At 50.0% G+C, this 13978-nt stretch overlaps 1 protein-coding gene across 1 annotated transcript in view; it reads left to right on the forward strand.

Moving 5' to 3' along the window:
- Positions 1 to 13978, forward strand: part of MED27 (mediator complex subunit 27) — a 107671-nt gene that overhangs the window by 4233 nt on the left and 89460 nt on the right. Inside the window, exon 2 of the mRNA XM_064171036.1 lies at positions 63 to 207. Coding sequence (XP_064027106.1) covers positions 63 to 207 — 145 coding nt within the window. The remainder of the gene's footprint in view (positions 1 to 62; positions 208 to 13978) is intronic.

A 13978-nucleotide genomic window follows, 5' to 3' on the forward strand; every position in this document is an offset into this window, starting at 1 on the left:
GCCTGCACCTGCTGATCTGACATGAAAAAATGGCTTAAAATTGCCCTTCTGTTCTCTTCCAGGGAGCTGGAACGTCTGAGCAACCTCGTGGGTAAACCATCTGAGAACCACCCTCTGCACAACAGTGGGCTGCTGAGCCTAGATCCTGTCCAGGACAAAACTCCTCTCTACAGCCAACTTCTTCAAGCCTACAAATGGTCAAATAAGGTAAGGGAATCCAGCAGTGTGATTGAGTTGTGTGTCCCTACAGAAGGTTTGATTTGTGGTTTGTTCACTTCTCAATGTTTGTCAAAATGGAGAGGGGGTTTGTGAAGCTGAGGAGCACAGTCACAGGATGGCTCAGGTTGGGAGGGTCCTCAAAGGTCATCTACTCCAACCTCCTTGCTGTGGGCTGGGACACCTCACAACTAGGCTTGGTTGCCAAAGGCTTCATCAAATCTGGCTTACCACTGCCAGGGTGGAGACATCCACAGCCTCCTTGGGCAACTTGTTCCAGAGTCTCACCACCCTTGTACTGAAGACCCTCCTGACCCTGCTCCTCTTTCTTCTCCTGTTCTTGAGGACTGCTGTCCTGTGCAGTGTGACTGCTGCATCAGTGTAACTTTGGATGCTTTGGGATCAGTTTTCATTAAGTGGTTTTCAATCCAGCCCAGTTTGTTTTTCCTAATTCCCCTTCCTTACTGGGAAGGAGTTGTTTGGGTGGCAGAACTGCTGTGGTTTAGCCCCAGGCTACAACTACCTGAAGGGAGGCTGTAGCCAGGTGGGGGTTGATCTCTTCTCCCAGACAACCAGCAATAGAACGAGGGGACACAGTCTCAAGCTGTGCCAGGGCAGGTCTAGGCTGGATGTTAGGAGGAAGTTGTTGTCAGAGAGAGTGATTGGCATTGGAATGGGCTGCCCAGGGAGGTGGTGGTGGAGTCTTTGTGGCTGGAGGTGTAGAAGCCAAGCCTGGCTGGGGAACTTAGTGCCATGGTCTGGTTGACTGGATAGGACTGGGGGTTAGGTTGGACTGGGTGATCTTGGAGATCTCTTCCAACCTGGTTGATTCTATGATTCAGGCTAAATGTGGCATGGATTCTGATTTTAGAAGACAGAAAGTTTTGAGATCCTGTGTAGTCACAGCTGAATGTTCCAGGAGAAGACCTGTGGGGGTTGTCCTCTTATCTCTTGAATTTGCTTCCCAGGTTAAATGCTCTTTAAGTCGTGCTTGAATAGCTGCTCCCTGCCCAGCGATGGCTCCCAGCTTTGCCAGCAGCCTTTCTAGGGGCTGCAGTAAGCAGCTATGGCTGGGCTGCCCCTGGTCTCACAGCAGATGTGAGAGGTGTGAGCTGCTGGATTTACCAGCAGCAGCACAGACCCTGCTGCTATTTGTGCCATGTTGCTGCTTCATTCCTCATTGCTAAATCCACTTCTTGAGTTCCTTCCCTCCATCTTTTGGCTGCCTTCTCTGTCCCTGCTCCGTGTGCCTGGCGTTTGCTGTTGCTGTGGGGGAGGGCTGAGCTGTGGTGATGTTTCAATACACTTTATGTCTGTCCCCATTTAATTTTTAATTTGTGACCCCTTTGTGGCTTGCTTGCTTGTATTTTTGATGAGCTGAGACCAGGGCATTTTCCTCCCTCTTAGATTGTTCATGCATTACTGATGGCATGAATAGCCACACGGCTGCCAGGGGAGGGGAGAGGGAGCGTGGAGTTCTGGGGCTGTGGTGCAATTCCAGAGAGGAAGATGAGCACACAGGCTGTGCTCTGTGTTTCTGGGCAGTCTCTTTTTAAAACCTAGAGAGGCTGATGACAGTGGCTTGTTGAACAATGAATAAGATTAGCAATAAGAGCTGAGCTATCTCAGCAGAAGCTAAATTGCTCAGTATATCAAAGCACTACAGATTCACAGCTTGCATCCTCTTGGAAGGGACCCTCAAAGGTCATCTTGTCCAGTCCATTGGAAGGGGCATCCCTCCAGCTAGGTCAGGGGGCATCCCCCCAGCTAGGTGAGGCTGCCCAGGGCCACAGCAAGTACTGTGTATTTAAAACCTCCAACTTTGCTGTGATTCTGCTGTTCTAGATCAAAAGAAAAACCATGGAAGAAACTTAGGCCTGCAGTGGTTGTTCTTAAAAACCCCAAAGCCCAGAATGCCAAAAGCTCAAGCCAAAACCTCCCCAAGCTTCTCAAAATTATCTGACACCAAACTGGGACTTGTGGCTGACACCCCCCTGAAGCTGTGCTGTCATTCAGTGAGACCTGACCAGGCTGGAGAGTTGGGTGGGGACAAATGGAATGAAATCCAGAAAGGGCAAGGACAGAGTCTTGCCTCTGGGAAAGAACAACCCCATGGGCATTAGGCAGGACGTTAGGAAGGAATTCTTCCTGCAGAGGGATTGCCCATTGGAATGGGCTGCCCGGGGAGGTGGTGGAGTCCTCATCCCTGGAGGTGTTCAAGAGGAGGCTGCATGAGACACTTAGTGCCATGGGGCAGTTAATTAGAAGGGTTAGGTGATAGGTTGGACTCAATGATCCTGGAGGTCTTTTCCAACCTGGTTGATTCTGTGACCCGTGGGGACTGATGTGTTGGAGAGCAGGTCTGGGGGTCCTGGTGGACAACAGGATGCCCATGAGCCAGCAATGTGCCCTCGTGGCCAACAAGGCCAGGGGCATCCTGGGGTGGATTAGGAGGGTCGTGGTGAGTAGGCTGAGAGAGGTTCTCTTGCCCCTCTGCTTTGCCCTGGTGAGGCCACATCTGGAATATTATGTTCTGATCCTTCTTTACCTGCTTCTGGGGTCTGTTGCTCCCAGTCCCACTGCTTCTGAGGATCTGAAGTTTATCTGCTCCCCAGGCAGAGCAGAGCAGAGTGGGGAGAAAGTCAAACTTCCCTTGCAGAGGTGTTGTCTTGGCAGCAGTTGTTATTTATTAGCACCTGCTATCCTGATATTTACTTGCTGTAGTTTGCCCAATGGTTCCGCAGATGGTGAAGTTGTCAGGATAATGGAAGCAGCTGTTTGGCAACACAGCAGCTTGTCAAATGCGTTAATTACACACCCATGCAGCTGTAAAGGAACTTTCCTTTCCCAGGTGTTGAACAATGCTCACCAGCTCTAGCTGAAAGACACAGGAGGTTGATCTGACTGCAGGCAAGAGCTAAAGGCTGTTCCTGCTTTGCTTTAGCTTCTTTACGTCTGAGGAACGATACAAGTCAGTGCCATGGCCTGAGGGGTGCATGTAGTAGCCATGCAACAACGTTTGGCTCTGCTTGATAAATCTTTTTTTCTCCCTCCTCTTCCATTTTATTCAGTTATTAACTCCATTGAATTATTAATTTTAGGTAAGAAAAGAGGTTTTCTTCATTACAATCGAAGTGCTGTTTCCCAGAAGGATCCATATGTGGCCTCTAATGTAATAGTGAAGATATTATATTGGCTGAGATAAAAATGAGCTCTCATTCTGGAGGGGTAATGCAGATGAAGTGTTATTGGCAAGTTAGGAAGCATGTGGGAATCAGAGGGCATCTTCGTGGGGACTGTGCTCAGTAATTGTAGCTCCACTCTGGGTTTTGGAGCTAAACACATCTTAGCTGTTAGTTTTTTGGTGTGTGTGTGCTGTGATTGTTGTGTCTGAGCAGCTGGAATCTGAGATGACAGCAGCAGTCAGAAAGGCTTCTGATTTGTTTGTGTGTGGCTTGATGCTACCTGGAAGAGTCAGGAGTGAATCTGCAGGGTGCTGCTGCTTTGCCTCCCATTACCAGGTGCTAGCTGCTTGCATTCTATTGGAATTCAAAGGAAGCTGCCCCAGGGGAGAACGCATCAGCTACAAGTTTGGATGAAAAGAATGTTTAAAAGTCACCTACTGGACTGAAATACTGATGAGGCTCTCATTTTTAAAGAGATGTGACCTCGTTTGTGTCGGAGCACCTGCACAGCTTGCTTCAGGACACTTCTCTAAGTGCCCTTCCAAGCTCATGGGTGCTTCTCGTCGTCCCAGCAGATGAAGCAATGCTCTCATGAGTAAGAGCATCGTTTATTAAGCAGCCCTGTGTGCTTCTTGGTGTTTGCTCTCGGTTCTGGCTGGCAAAGAGATCTTAAGGGGTGGGAAAAAGCCACTTGTTGATAAGACCACAGGATCCCAGGTTGTCAGGGGTTGGAAGGGACCCAAAGAGATCATCCAGTCCAACCCCCTGCCACAGCAGGACCACACAATCCAGCTCAGGGCACACAGGAACACATCCACACAGGCCTGCAAAGGCTGCAGAGAAGAAGACTCCACAACCTCTCTGGGCAGCCTGTGCCAATGCTCTGGGACCCTTCCAGGCAAGAAGTTCCCCCTTGTGCTGAGCTGGAACCTCCTGTGCTGCAGCTTCCATCCATTGCTGCTTGTCCTGTGCCAGGGAGCAAAGGCAGATTTGCTACCCCACCTACATCTCCCACTTCTGCTGCAGCTGATTGGCTTCCAGCAGCAGCTCCAGCTAACAAACACAGGCAGGGCTTAAGGTGGTTCATCCACATGGCAAGACCTGAGGTTCTGGAGACCCTGAAAACCAACCAGTGGCACCCTCTGCACCCAGTAACATACACCTCATAGAATCAGAGTGGTTGGAAGGGACCTTAAAGATCATCCAGTTCCAACTCCCCTGCCGTGGGCAGGGACACCTGCTAGAGCAGGATGCTCAAGGCCACATCCAACCTGGCCTTGAACACTTCCAGGCTTGCAGCCTCCACAGTGTCTCTGGGCAATCTGTGCCTCACCACCCTCAAGGGGAGGAATTTCTTCCTCGTGTCTCCTCTAAATCCAGCTTCTTCCAGTCTGAAGCTATTCTCTCTTGTCTTGTCATTGCATGCCTTTCACAAAAGTCCCTCTTCAGCTGTCCTGTAGCCCTCTTCAAATCCAGAAAGACTGCTCTAAGCTCTCCCTGGGGCCTTCTCTAAGGGTGAGTTTCTTCCCCATCTATAAACCATTTAAAGCTTCTGATGGAGTAGCCTCACCCAATTACAGTGGTGCTGGAGGTCCCGGTAGCTGCAGGTGCTTGGAATCCCCGAGTTGGTTCTTTGAGTGGTACAAACTTTTGTTTTCCATCTGCTGCCTTAGTGAGGGTTTTTTTCTTACCTGCAGTGTGCATTTGTTCATCCTCTTTGCCCTTGGCAAAGCATTTGTAAACTCTGGCCCTGCGAGTGCCCCAGGCAGTGCCTGCTTGAGTGTTTCCATTGCAGCGGAACAGAAAGCAGCCAGCATGGTTCCTACCCACTGAGCAAGGCAAATGCTTTGTGGGGTGAGCTTCCCTCTCTTCATGGGGTGCTGTCAGGTATGTCATGCCCAACATCTGAGCTTTAATCACTGCTAGAGGTTTGCTTACAGGCTTTTATTTGAAGGGTGTACGCAGAACGCAGCAACTACCAAACCACTGCAGAGTGTGGTCTTTGTGCCACACTTAGTGACTTTGGGTAGCAGCAAACAGACCTGCCCTGAGCTGCTGAGCACTGCTGCTGTCAGCAGAGTTGCCTTGCCCAAGTGAGAATTCTGTCTTCCAGGAGCTGCCTTTTGCACTGGGCAGTTTTTCAGCCTCCCAAGTGCTATTCCCAGCAGCAGAAGTGAAGGAGATTTAGGGCAATTGTAGCCTTGGCAAGGTGATATTTTAACTCTTGGCCTTGAGTTTTAGCTTCACTGGAGCACAGTGTTTGCTCTCCTGTAGACTTTAGTGTCAGGGTATTGTCAGTGTTCCAAGGGGACTCTAGGGAGAAGTTGCCCAGGGATGTGGAGGAGGTCCCGACCCTGGAGGCATTCTGTGTCTCTGGAGCCCTGAGGTGGGGATGTGCTTGCTTATTGCAGGAGGGTTAGGCTACCATAGAGTGGGTTGGGTTGGAAGGGACCTTAAAGCCCATCCAGTTCCAACCCCCTGCCATGGGCAGGGATACTTCCCACCAGCCCCCCTTGCTCAAGACTCTAATCTGCCCTTGAACACCTCCAGAGAGGAGGTATCCACAGCCTCCCTGGACAACCTGTTCCAGTGTCTCCCCAACCTCACTGTAAAGAATTTCCTCCTAATCTCCAGTCTCAATCTCCTCTCCTTGAGCCAGACTTAGATGAGCTTGGGGGATCTGTTCCAACCCAGTGCGCTCTGCGATTGTGTGAGCTGAAGAAAAGCTGAGCAGGAGTTGTCATCAGTTTGTGCACAAGTAAGCTGCTGGCAAATGCAAAGTGACCTGTAAGAATTACTGTTGGGCTGCAGGTTGAAGCCCAAGAAGATATTTGGATTTGAATTTGTTACCTCATAGCTTCCTCTTGGTTTTACATAAGTTCAAAATCGAACTGCTGAGATTGCCAGTAATGAGTTAAAATGATTTTCTGTCCCATGACAGAAGAGCAAAGGAATATATAGGTTTTGTTTATTAAATTATTGGGATGTGTTCACTGATAAATTATTTGGCTAAATTGGGTTTGTTGGAGGTCTCAAAAAGAAATCAATAGAGCCTGTAGAGAAAGTCCAGACTTGTTACCACTGCCCTTGGTAGCTTCGTATTGATTAGGCACAAATATTGAGTTTAATGACAATAAATGACATTAAATGTTAACCATAACAGGAGGGGAACACTGCTGAAGACATTTTCTGTTGTTGTTCATCCTGACTGTAAAGTGGAGTGTTCATTCCAAAGAACATTAGTTCTGGTTTTGGGATCTGCTCAAACATGCAGGGTTTAATGCAGTTTCCCAGTGGCGTGGACAATGTAACGGAATTACTGCCCTGGCAGGGACCTGGAAGTTCAGGCAGATGGCCAAGATTTTGTCCTTCCAGGACTTTCCTCATACAGGAATGCAGTGTTACAGTGCTGGCTGGAGATTAGAGAGTCACAGAGTGTTAGGGGTTGCGAGGGACCTCTAGAGATGGAGTCCAATCCCCCTGGATCACCAGGGGCAGGAACACATCCAGATGGGGCTTGAAGGTCTCCACAGAAGACTTCACCACCTCTCAGGCAACCAGCAACAGAACAAGGGGGGACAGTCTCAAGCTGTGCCAGGACAGGTCTAGGCTGGATGTTAGGAGGAAGCTGTTGGCAGAGAGAGTGATTGGCATTGGAATGGGCTGCCCAGGGAGGTGGTGGAGTCTTTGTGGCTGGAGGTGTTGAAGCCAAGCCTGGCTGGGGCACTCAGTGCCATGGTCTGGTTGACTGGGCAGGGCTGAGTGCTAGGTTGGGCTGGCTGAGCTTGGAGCTCTCTTCCAACCTGCTTGATTCTATGAGCTGAATTCCCAGTTCAAGAGAGACAGGAGTCTCCCGGAGAGAGTAGAGCAAGGAACAATTGGTACAAGCTGGAACCCAGCAGGTTCCCCCTCAACATGAGGGGAAACTTTTTTGGTGTGAGGGTGCAGGAGCCTTGGAGCAGGCTGCCCAGAGAGGTTGTGGAGTCTCCTCTGGACTTTCAAACCCACCTGGCTGCATTTCTGAGTGACCTGCTTCAGGTAATCCTGCTCTGGCAGAGGCTTGGACTTTGCTGTTGTAACAAGATGCATGTTTTTTTTCCCCCTTGTGCCTCATTTTCCTGCAGGATTAAACAGGCTAATACTTAACCTACTTCTTGGGGGAGTTTCTAGTCTAAATGTGTCTCAAGTGCATTGGGTTCTTTGGACAGAACGCTTTGTGGATGCCAGGGATTGTGACTCATGTTTGCCTGGCAGTCTGGAAAGATGCCCTTTATGGGCTTTTAATTTTGTGCCATTTGAGGCACAAGCGTTTGGGTGCAGTGCCCTTGCTGTGCAGAACGACATCAGCGGAGGGGGCTGGTGTGTTTGATGTGACTGGGAAGCAGGTGGTTACCTCTCTGCTTCCAACTGCTCTAAATATTAATTGCTGCTCACTTGTCTGCCTGGAGACTGTGGGATTTTATCTCTGCAGGCTGGGGTTTAGTGACCAGCCATGGCAGGGGAGGGCAACTGCAGGTAGTGTGCAAGTGGGGAGGTGAGGGGAAGAGCTGTGATGGGCAACTAACTGACAGTCCAAAATGTAAAGCAGGGAGGCAGGAATGACAAAGTCTGGTTATGCTTCACTGGAGGAGAAAGGAATTCATAGAGTGGTTTGGGTTGGAAGGAACCTTGAAGCTCATCTGATCGCAACCCCCCTGCCATGGGCAGGGACACTTCCACTGTTCCTCTGGGGGTCTGTGAGCTCTGCAGTGATAGCTGAAGAGAAGTGAAGAGAGAAAATGGTGAAACCCAGGATGAAAATGAGGAAGCAGCAACAAAAGTAAAGGCAGAATCAGCAGCTGCAGTGTGTTGCATGGGATTTATCCTCCCCAGAGATCCTGCCTAAAGCAGCATCTGGGAGCATTAGGGATGGATAACATCAGCTGTGGCCATCTTCTTGGAGCCTGCAGGAGGCAGGTGGGGTCCCGGGAATCTGCAGCTCTTGGAGGTGATTCTTTGCCTTTGATTCCTGTGTTTGTTTTGAACAAAAACCCAACCTGAGGCTATCTCAACTGTTTTATTGTTGCCATCTGTAACTCCAGAAGTGGCTTTGACACCTAAGAGTTGGAACAAAAGGAAATGTACCTTACCAGTTCCTTTATTCTTTGTGCTACTGGCAAGACGCTTTGGCAGGTGAGAATGTGCCACATCGTCTGCCTTGTGCCAGCCTCTGGGCTTCAGTTGCTTTGACAGAAAGAGCAAGGAGGCTGGGGAAGGGTCTGGGGAGGAGCAGCTGAGGGAGCTGGGGGTGTTCAGCCTGGAGAAGAGGAGGCTGAGAGTAGACCCCATCACTCTCTACAGCCCCCTGAAAGAAATGGAGTTGGTCTATCACCTGACACTAGGGAGAAGGAGAGGACATGGCCTGAAATTGTGCCAGGGGAGAGTTAGGTTGGAGATGAGGAAAATTTTCTGTGCTGCAAGAGTGGTCAGGGATTGGCAGAGGCTGCCCAGGGAGGTGGTGGAGTCCCCATCCCTGGAGGGGGTCAAGAAACGTGTGGCCATGCCACATGGTTTGATGGCCACGGTGGTGTTGGTTGGACTCAATGATCTTAGAGAGGTCTTTCCCAAGCCAAACAATTCCATGGCATTTTAGCAGCCCGAGGTTAGTTTCTCACTAAGGGAAGTGTGCTGATTAGCATCTTGCTTAAAGAGAGCTGAGCAGCTCTGATTGGGGTTTGGTTGTTACCTCCTTCGAATGCTTTGTGATCTTCCCGGAGTTACAAGAGTGAGAATTCACACCAGGATGTTACTGTGAAATTGTTTGGCCACATCTCACTTTTTGCTTTCCAGGTTTTTGTGTGAACGTTTAGTTTCAGATCTGAGGTGGCCTGGGAGCAGGATGCTGTGTTTGTTGCCTTGTTGCTGTTGCTGTGCCTGGTTTGTTGTTTCTCACCAGTGTATGTAGTTTTTTTTTCCCAAGGCTCTGATCAAAATAATGCTGTGAGCAGCCCTGGTCTCACTTTCCCTAATGATGGGAAGTGATCTATCAATGCTCACCGTTATCAATCACAGTCCCCTTGTCAGCTGGGGAGAGTTCTTTAATGCTTTGCACCTCCTTTATTTGCTGAATGGGGCTTCCCCCCCTCCCCACTTTCTTTGATAAGTATTAATGTTCTAGCTGGTAGCTTATTTCAGGATGGAAATGATTGATGTTGCTCTATTTTAACCACAACACTTCTGCCCACTCCTGGTCCTTCCTCTCCTCTTCCCCCCGCCCTTCCCCTGCAAGAACTCTTCATGCAGTTGATGTTGGAAGGCTGAATTATGTAATTTGTACGTCAGTGATCACTTTCTGAGCTGCAGGATGTGATCATCAAACCAGTTTGGTTAAGGCTGCACTGCTCTGCACAGAACAGCCCTGGAATGGCCCTGAGCTGTGCACAGGCACATCTATAAGCATGGCTTCATAAAGTCAGGGTACAGCAAGCATTAGATGGAAGGAAAAAGGCTTTACCTGTGCAAGTTGAGAAATGGCACAGAACCACAGCATGGTGGCATTGGAGGGGACTTCTGGAGATCATCCAGCCCAGCCCCCCTGCTAAAGCAGGGCACCCTCAGCAGCTTGCCCAGGAGCATAGTGCTCAGCTGGGGTTGGGATCTCTCCAGAGAAGGAGACTCCACAACCTCTCTGGACAGCCTTCTCCAAGGCTCCAGCACCCTCACACCAAAGAAGATTCCCTTCATGCTGAGATGGAGCTTCCTGGGTTCCAGTTTGTGCCCATTGCCCCTTGTCCTGTGGCTGGGCAGTACTGAGAAGGGTCTGGCCCCATCCTCTTGCCCCACACCCTTTAGTTTTTGCTGAGCACTGATCAGATCCCCCTCTGGGGTTGCTCTTCTCCAGGCTCAGCAGCCCCAGGACTCTCAGCCCTTCCTCTTCTCAGTGATGTTCCAGGCCCCTCAGCATCTTTGTGGCCCTCTTCAGTAAAGTTTAACTTCTTGTATGGTTGTCAAGGGATCAGTTGTAGACTCTACAGGACTGTAGAACAAGGGCAGCTCTGTGAGAAACCTTGGGACCAAGCAGTGCTTTGAAATTCATCTTGCCCTGCTGTCTCAGCTCTTGGTGGCTAACACTGGTGCTGCAAGCCTCAACGATCTGCTAGCTGGTGGCCACTACAGAGCCTCAAAAGTTCTCTCTCTTACTCTGAGGCAAGTTAGAGATGTTTGTAAAGCATTTGGGGACCTTCATGTGAAGGGCATTCAAGGCATCTGAGCACTAATATAAAGTAAGTGATAGAGGAGATAAGCAGCCCATTGATATTCTTTCTATGGACAAGGTTTTGTTGGAGCTGCTAGAGGAAATCAAATAAAATGGGAAATTTCATGATGTCACCTTGTTGCTCTCTGCTATTGTTGTTGTCAGCTCTTTGTATGTGACTTCTGTGGGGTTTTTAATGCAGGAGTGTGCTCATCTCTGATCTTGTTTGGACTTCTCTGCTGGACTTAACTAAAGCTGCCCACCAGAGTTCACAGAGTGGTGTAGCTGTTTGGATCACACTGAAGCTATACCCAATTCTTCCCCCTTTTATCTTAATCAGATACTATTGAGAACTGGGCTCTGAACGTGGAAATCACCTAGAAGCTAATAAAGCTGACAATAGGCTGAGTGAGGAGCTGTGGGTAATGAAAAGGGCAGCTCAGCCCCACTGCTTCGGCTGCTGCTCGGTGCTGATGTGCACTGCCGAGGTGTGGCAGCAGTTTTCTCTTTGGCAGACTTGGTGCTGAGCTTCTGCTGTCCTTAACCCAGAAGGCCTGTGGTGATTCTGGAAGTCTCTTGCCTGGTGGGATGGACACATGCTGGCTTCTGTTTTCCTGGGGGGGAAGGGTGTGATGGTTTGGGTGTTACACCCCCCACACACTTAAGACAATCGCCCAGACTAGGCTCAGCCAAGCCTGGAAATCAGAATGAAGCTTTGTATTTACAGCTCAGCACAGTACCCAAGCAGGTATGCACAATCTACACAGCTACAGACAGACATAGACAAGTTAAAAAGGTAATACAGAAACACAGCAGCCCTCCCAGAAACCAGAGTGCCCAGGTGGGGCTCCCAACCACCCTTCCACCTCCTTTCCACCCCTTTACCTTATCCCAGACTTTGTCTTATGTTCAAGGTGAGTTTGGAGAATGGGCCAGGGGGGTAGGAAGCAGGTGGAGTAGTCAGGCAGCAAGTTAGAAGTGCATGCAGCCAGAGTGAGCAACTCTGTTATCTGTGTTTGTGTTCTTGTTTTTACCCACCTCAGCAAGCCTATGAATGCAGCAGACATCACCATTGCTTCCTTTTCACAGCCTAGCATTTAGTTCTTCTCACTGCAATATCCCAGCTGGGCTCAAACTAGCACACAGGGATAGTCTTGCCCTGCAGGAGTGGTTGTTGGTTTATGATTCTGATGCTGTGACAATCCAAGAACTGCCCAGGGAGGTTATGGATTTGTCCTCTCTGGAGATGTTCAGGCCAGGCTGGATGAGGCCCTGAGCAGCCTGGGCTGGTGGAAGGTGTCCCTGCCCATGGCAGGGGACAGGAACAGCTTTGGGTTTTGCAGGTGAACTTTGCTTCAGATCCTGCTGGTACCTGAGTAAGCTGTTAGGGATACTTCATTTTCCTCTGCTGAATGATGTTTGCTGAGCAGCTTCTGCAGAAAAGCAAGAGGCTGGGGTAAAATGCTGCCTCCTGACAACTGGGTTGGGTTTTTTCTTTCCCTCCTGCCCCCTAATTCTCCTGTCTTGGGTCAGCTGGGAGTAGAAATGGTGCAAGTCAATATTCTTAATGTGATGGTACTGAACTGCAGCCTGTGTGACTTATGGCTTGGTTGGTAGCTGCAGAAACACAGCTTGGCTCTCCTAGAAGTTTGAGTAGTGCCAGAGTCAGGCAGGTTTGGGGGCTGGTGGGAGAATAGAGACAAGAATGTGAACACTGCACCCAGCAGCTTCGCTCTAACTCCCTGTGAAACAGGTCCCTCTTCTTGGCAGGAGCACTAAATCTATTAGAGCTGTAAAATCCTGACGTTGTGGAGATAAAGCTGATTTATCAGTCCATGTTATCACTCCCTCTGCCAATACAAGATTAGCCCAAGCAATGCTTAGCAGCTCATTTGATCTACTCTTAAATGTGAAGCTTCAGTCAGGAACCAAACCCGGAGTAAAATCTTCTTCCCACTGCCGTTTGTTCAATCAGAGTACACCTAGGGAAAGCTGTCCTGTGAATGAATGAAAGGTGGAAGGGAAGCTGATTGATTCGATCTGGTGCTCATCTGCTGCAGTTTGGAGCTGGTCACAGAGAGATCAAAAGCTTTCTGTGCCCTGAGCAGCAGTCACCTGGTGCGCTGCTGGAAGGCTCTTGGATGGGTGCGAAGTGTTCTTGCATGCTGGGGTGCTCCCCTGAGTCTGAGACCTCAGCAGTGTTCTTGCATGCTGGGGTGCTCCCCTGAGTCTGAGACCTCAGCAGTGTTCTTGCATGCTGGGGTGCTCCCCTGAGTCTGAGACCTCAGCAGTGTTCTTGCATGCTGGGGTGCTCCCCTGAGTCTGAGAGCTCAGCAGTGTTCTTGCATGCTGGGGTGCTCCCCTGAGTCTGAGACCTCAGCAGTGTTCTTGCATGCTGTGGTGCTCCCCTGAGTCTGAGACCTCAGCAGTGTTCTTGCATGCTGGGGTGCTCCCCTGTGTCTGAGAGCTCAGCAGTGTTCTTGCATGCTGGGGTGCTCCCCTGAGTCTGAGAGCTCAGCAGTGTTCTTGCATGCTGGGGTGCTCCCCTGTGTCTGAGACCTCAGCAGTGTTCTTGCATGCTGGGGTGCTCCCCTGAGTCTGAGACCTCAGCAGTGTTCTTGCATGCTGGGGTGCTCCCCTGAGTCTGAGACCTCAGCAGTGTTCTTGCATGCTGGGGTGCTCCCCTATGTCTGAGACCTCAGCAGTGTTCTTGCATGCTGTGGTGCTCCCCTGTGTCTGAGACCTCAGCTAGGGAGTTCAGTGCCTGTAAGCAGGCAGTGTGAGGGAGCTGGCACAGGGCTGCAGCCTGCCTGGTGTCTTAGCGAGTTCAAAATGCGCTCCTTGGAGTGTTTCATGGTTTATGTGCTCATGCATTGGCCTCTTCCCAGAGGAGTCTTCTTCAGAAGCACATTAAGTGACAAGCTGACAGTAATAACCAATAGACTTCTTGGGCAAAATTAATAGAGATCATGATTATGAAGAGTAATGACCACATGGAAATGCTGAGGCTGTTTTCAGGATGACTTTAGGTCTGGAAAGCAGAGTAATGGCCACAGCTTACGGCATGCACTCCAGGCAGAGGGGTCTTTGATGCTCAGAGCTGCACTTGGGAGCAGAGTTCTGGTCAAAAGCAGCCCCAGTCTTGATTCATTTGGTGGCATGAGCTTCTCTCACTGGCAGTGGCATGGTGTGGCCCATGCTCTGTGCACTGCATGGGCTGTTAGACACAAATGAGCTGATCCAGATGTGACATAGCAGCAGTTTCCAGGGTGAATGAGTTTGCTTCTTCAGTGCCTGTGCAGCTCAGTGCTGAAAATAGGCACTAAAACAGGGTGGCCAGCAG

Source organism: Pogoniulus pusillus, chromosome 35 (genome assembly GCF_015220805.1).
Source record: "Pogoniulus pusillus isolate bPogPus1 chromosome 35, bPogPus1.pri, whole genome shotgun sequence".
NCBI classification, from domain to species: Eukaryota; Metazoa; Chordata; class Aves; order Piciformes; family Lybiidae; genus Pogoniulus; species Pogoniulus pusillus.